Source organism: Nanorana parkeri, unplaced genomic scaffold (genome assembly GCF_000935625.1).
Source record: "Nanorana parkeri isolate BGI_ZX_2015 unplaced genomic scaffold, ASM93562v1 scaffold3323, whole genome shotgun sequence".
NCBI lineage: Eukaryota > Metazoa > Chordata > Amphibia > Anura > Dicroglossidae > Nanorana > Nanorana parkeri.
In genome coordinates, this window is record NW_017309591.1 from 55062 (window position 1) to 59871 (window position 4810).

The 4810-nt window shown below is 53.8% G+C and overlaps 1 protein-coding gene across 1 annotated transcript; it reads left to right on the forward strand.

The window, feature by feature from the left end:
• The first annotated feature begins 205 nt into the window (after window positions 1-205).
• LOC108803040 (E3 ubiquitin-protein ligase TRIM11-like) lies at window positions 206-1729 on the forward strand. Its single transcript, XM_018574885.1, has one exon. The coding sequence runs from the start codon at window positions 206-208 to the stop codon at window positions 1727-1729; it is 1524 nt and encodes a 507-aa protein (XP_018430387.1).
• The last annotated feature ends 3081 nt before the right edge of the window (window positions 1730-4810 follow it).

Genomic DNA, 4810 nt, shown 5'->3' on the forward strand with positions numbered 1-4810 from the left:
GGCTCCAATATGTGGAAGTCTCCGCCGGTCTAACCGGCGTATTCTATGCTCGGCATGTTAGAGAGGACATTTCCTCCAGAGGCTTCTCCCCTCCTCCTATAACTCTCTCAGGCACAGTTATGTGGAAGAACTAGTTTCTCCCCCGCCTCTGGATAGTCAATAAGTTGCCCGGATAAGTTTCGTTTCCTATTCTCCGAGATTGAAGATGGCAGCGGCAGCGGCTCTCCAGCAGGAACTGAAATGCTGCATCTGCCTCAACATCTACTCCGAGCCCACCACCTTGCCCTGCGGACACACGTTCTGCAAGCAGTGCATCCAGAAGACCTTTCAGACCAGCGATCAGCGGTCCTGTCCGGAGTGCAGGCGCCGGTTGCCTCCACAAATGGAGCTCAACAGGAACACCAAGATGTGCAGCCTCATAGAGCACCTGACCTCCGCCAAATCGAAGTCGGCAAAGGACCAAGGCGGGTGCTCCTACTGCGAGGAGACCGCCGAAAAGCTGTGCCTGGACTGCGAGACGCCGCTCTGCGGTGACCACCTCAAGAAGCACAAAGACTCTGCTGGGCATGTTCTCATTGACCTGAGCACCAAAGTCCAGAGCAGGAAGTGCGCCACTCACAAGGAAGTCCTTAAGTACTACTGTACGGAGGAGGGCGTCAACGTCTGCGCCTCCTGCGGTCTCATCGGGGACCACAAGCAACACAAACTCGAGAGGCTTTGCGACCTCGCCGAGAAGGAAAAGTCTGCCCTGGAGCCGCTAGAAGATCTTCTGACCAAGAAGAGGTCTGAAACAGAGGAGAAGGTCGCCCTCGTCAAGAGCCACAAGGAAAAGGTGGCTCAAAAGAGCCACAACGAAGCGGTCCGAAACTTGGTGATCGGGGTGATTGGGGACTTGAAGAAGGAGTTGGAATCCGTGGAGCATCAGATCCTGAGCCAAATCACCACGCAGGAGGACCAGGTGCTCACCCAGGTGTCTCAAGTGGTGAAAACATTGGAAGGTCAAATATCGGAAATCAACGACCAGATCAGAGAAATCCAGAACCTGCGCGGCACCTCCGACCCGCTGAACGTCCTGGAGAGGAAAGCTTCCGAGGCCGGTAAAGCCAAAACTCTAATCAACGCCGAAAACGACTTTTACGTCAAAAAGACGGACGTTGGGATGGACTTGGTCCTGATGCAGTCCTCCATCCACCGGTTCACAAAGAGAATCCCGTTCCTGCTGAAGACCCGCGGGTTTTATACCGAAGATGCCACCTGCAGGCTGCTTCCCTTCAGCCAGATCGCCAAAAACGTTCCTCCGTTCCTAATACTGACCCTGGAAGGTCAGAGCGGTGACGGCCCCCGGTCCGCATTCAGCGCCTCCACCTTGTCCTCCGGCCAGTACTACTGGGAGGTGGAGACCAGCGACAAGCCTCTCTGGGCTGTTGGAGTGTCCTATCGGAACGAGGACTATGAAGCCTTGGGGTTCAACGCCGACTCCTGGTGCTTGAAGCTGACCGATGACAAGCAATACAGAGCTGTGCACGACAGCCACGAAGTGATTGTGGCAACCGGCGCCCCCGTCAAAGCTCTGGGTGTGTACATGGAGTACGAGCCGGGGATCTTGTCCTTCTACCAGGTGTCCAACAACGGTGCCAGGTACCTGTGCTCCATGCATGCCAAGTTCACCCAACCCCTGCACATGGTCATGTATGTGGAGCACGGCGGCTGGTTAAGAATAAGGAAGTGATGGAGCATAACGTGTATCTAAAGTTTCTGTTTTGGGGGTTTAGAAAGGAAGGACGAGAGCCCGTCAGGAAGAGTCGCCCCCTCCCCCTGTCCTGGTGACCATGGTCACTGAGAAGGGAAGTGACGGGGTAAGGGGGAACCCTTCCACTCTATAAACGGGGAATTCCCTTCACTTTATTGAGATTTCCTCAGGGGCGTAACTAGAAATCACGGGGCCAGATAGCAAAATTTTGTATGGGGGGCCCTGTGATTTCTAGTTACGCCCACCTGATAACCCAAACAGCCCACCTGAGGGTGACCCTGCAGAGCCCACCATAGACTCTCTATGGTGGGCTCTGCAGGGTCTCAGGTGGGCGGTCAAGCCCTCTTACCTGTCTGCCTCGATCCACTGTCCGCCTCCTTCTCCTCCACGATCGCTTGCGGGCCCCGCCTCCCCCATCGCTAAGACCCGCCTCCCCCATCGCTGCCGACGACGGGCCCAGCCACCTCCTCCGAAGCTGCTGGCTGTCACCGACTCAGCACATGTGAATAGCGGCGTGTTCCTCCTCACAGCCGCCAGTGACAGCCAGCACCCTTACATGCCATAGCGACCCAGGCGGCCCGCATGGTATCAGAGGGATGCCCTGGCCGGGCCCCCCTGTGCCCCGGGCCCCATAGCTGCCGCCTGGGTCGCTATGGTGATTGTTACGCCACTGGTCTCTGGGATGTGAAGGGAAATCCCCCCCCCCAACGGAAAGCCAGAAACAGGCAGTTTTCTGCTCTTGCTATAGAAGGGATTGGTCCCGCGCACACTTTGAAGGGTGGCTACGCCTGTTACCCAAGGAATATCTAAACTCCAGAACAAAACACGTCATATATTGCAGCTTCATGGTCCCGAAGTGTGGCGGCTGCATTCCTTTTCATTTTTTTAGGCCAATAACATTCTCAGTGACTACAGAAGATGCCTGTTGATCCTGCCAAAAATGTGATGTCCTTATAACAATGTTCTCTTTCTTCTGTACACTACTAATTCCCAGCAGCCGCCTCATCTGAGGAGTCACCAGTCATGTGATATACTATATACTGGAGGTGCAATGTATTATCATTTGGGTTTAGATACACTGCAACAATGTACCCCGGGCATACAAAGTGTCACCAATGAGCCCGAGTAAGATGAGCGCTGTGCCTAGAGGTCCTCGCATCTGGCTGCGGTGCTGCTTCCATCGGTGGTGCTGCTTCTATCAGTGGTGCTGGGCTGAGACTTGGCGAGGACAGGGGAGCCCGTCTGCCTTACAATGAGAATAATGGGCAGTGAGAGGCAACCAGCCCACTTGTCTTCATCATCTAGACTCGGCCCGGGTTCAATGATCCGAGCAGCACCAGACAACACCAGACCAGAACCATGAGGGTGCAGCCAGGGCCGGATTTCCCACAAGGCCAACCAAGGCCCGGCCTCGGGGCAGCAGGGAGTAGGGGGGCGGCAGGGAGTAGAGGGGCGGCAGGGAGTAGAGGGGCGGCAGGGAGTAGAAGGGCGGCAGCGAGTAGAAGGGTAGCAGGGAGTAGAGGGGCAGCAGGGAGTAGAGGGGCAGCAGGGAGTAGAAGGGCAGCAGGGAGTAGAGGGGCAGCAGGGAGTAGAACTAAGGGGCCCTGCGGTTGTCTGATGTCTATATTGGGTTCTGAGTAAATGTTCAGCTAGGACCAATAATTTGGGTAACACTGGGTTCTCGTGATCAGAACCCAGAACTGTTCTTGATGGACCTAGAAAGATGGAGGCAACAGGTCAGACAGACAGAGGCGGGGCTACGCACATTCACATACATAGGACGTATGGATACAGACTGCAGGGAATGTATCAGAAAATGGATACAATGCGATACGAATGAAACAATCCGTCAGGTCAGAGCACAGGAGAGGAAGACGTACGAAGTGGATCTAAAGCCCAAATCCTTTGTTTTGTAGTTCAGGCCGATGAGGATTAGAACCTCCGACAGGTTTTTATTGCTGAGCGTGGGGGGAGGGGATAGACCCGATGTGTCCTCTGACCCTTGTGAAAGTGAAATGGTCACCAGAGGGGAAATCTTCCTATGTGGACACTTGTTTTTGCTGACAACCGTCTAAAGAAGTGATTTCGCTCCCCCTCTTACTTCCTGTTGTATCTTCAGGACAGGAAAAGAAGAGAAAACCATCTTATACTCCATGCGACCATCTTATACTCCATGCGACCATCTTATACTCCATGCGACCATCTTATACTCCATGCGACCATCTTATACTCCATGCGACCATCTTATACTCCATGCGACCATCTTATACTCCATGCGACCATCTTATACTCCATGCGACCATCTTATACTCCATGCGACCATCTTATACTCCATGCGACCATCTTATACTCCATGCGACCATCTTATACTCCATGCGACCATCTTATACTCCATGCGACACAGAAAAGAGAACATTTTACATTTAGATACATTGTGTCATTTCGCCGTCGCCGAGGACTGGCTGGCATGGGGTGGTAGCACAGCTTTGGGTGCGGACGGTTCTAATAGAGGACATTTATCGTCTTTACTTTTGATATGAAGGTGGATCTGCAGCTATTTTGTTTTGTTTTCGGCGGAGGAATACACTTTAAGGGGAACTTATCCTGTAACTACTTTATCTTCCCATCATTTGCACTAAGAGTGTCGCTGGGAACGTTGTAGCTGCTGATATTTCCTGATACAATATAATACAATCTTATTGCTGAAATAAAGACGAAGATTCGTTCACGAATGTCACATTAGAATTTCATTTTGAGGATCGGTGTGGGGTCTGTGGTGGGCTGCGCGGGCTCTGGGGTGGGGTGCGCGGGCTCTGGGGTGGGCTGCGGGGTCTATGGTGGGCTCTGCGGGGTCTATGGTGGGCTGTGCGGGGTCTATGGTGGGCTGTGCGAGGTCTACGGTGGGCTGTGCGGGGTCTACGATGGGCTGTGCGGGGTCAGCCATCAGTACCAACAGAATACATTGCAGTCCCCGGCCTGCTTCTGTGACATCCCGCCATCAGATCACATGCTATGCCCAGCCCCCATCCACCCGCTGCTTCCCCTCCACCTCCTGTACAA

Coding starts and splice junctions, on each gene's coding strand:
- LOC108803040 (XM_018574885.1), top strand. CDS start 206: ATGGCAGCGGCAGCGGCTCTCCAGCAGGAACTGAAATGCTGCATCTGC.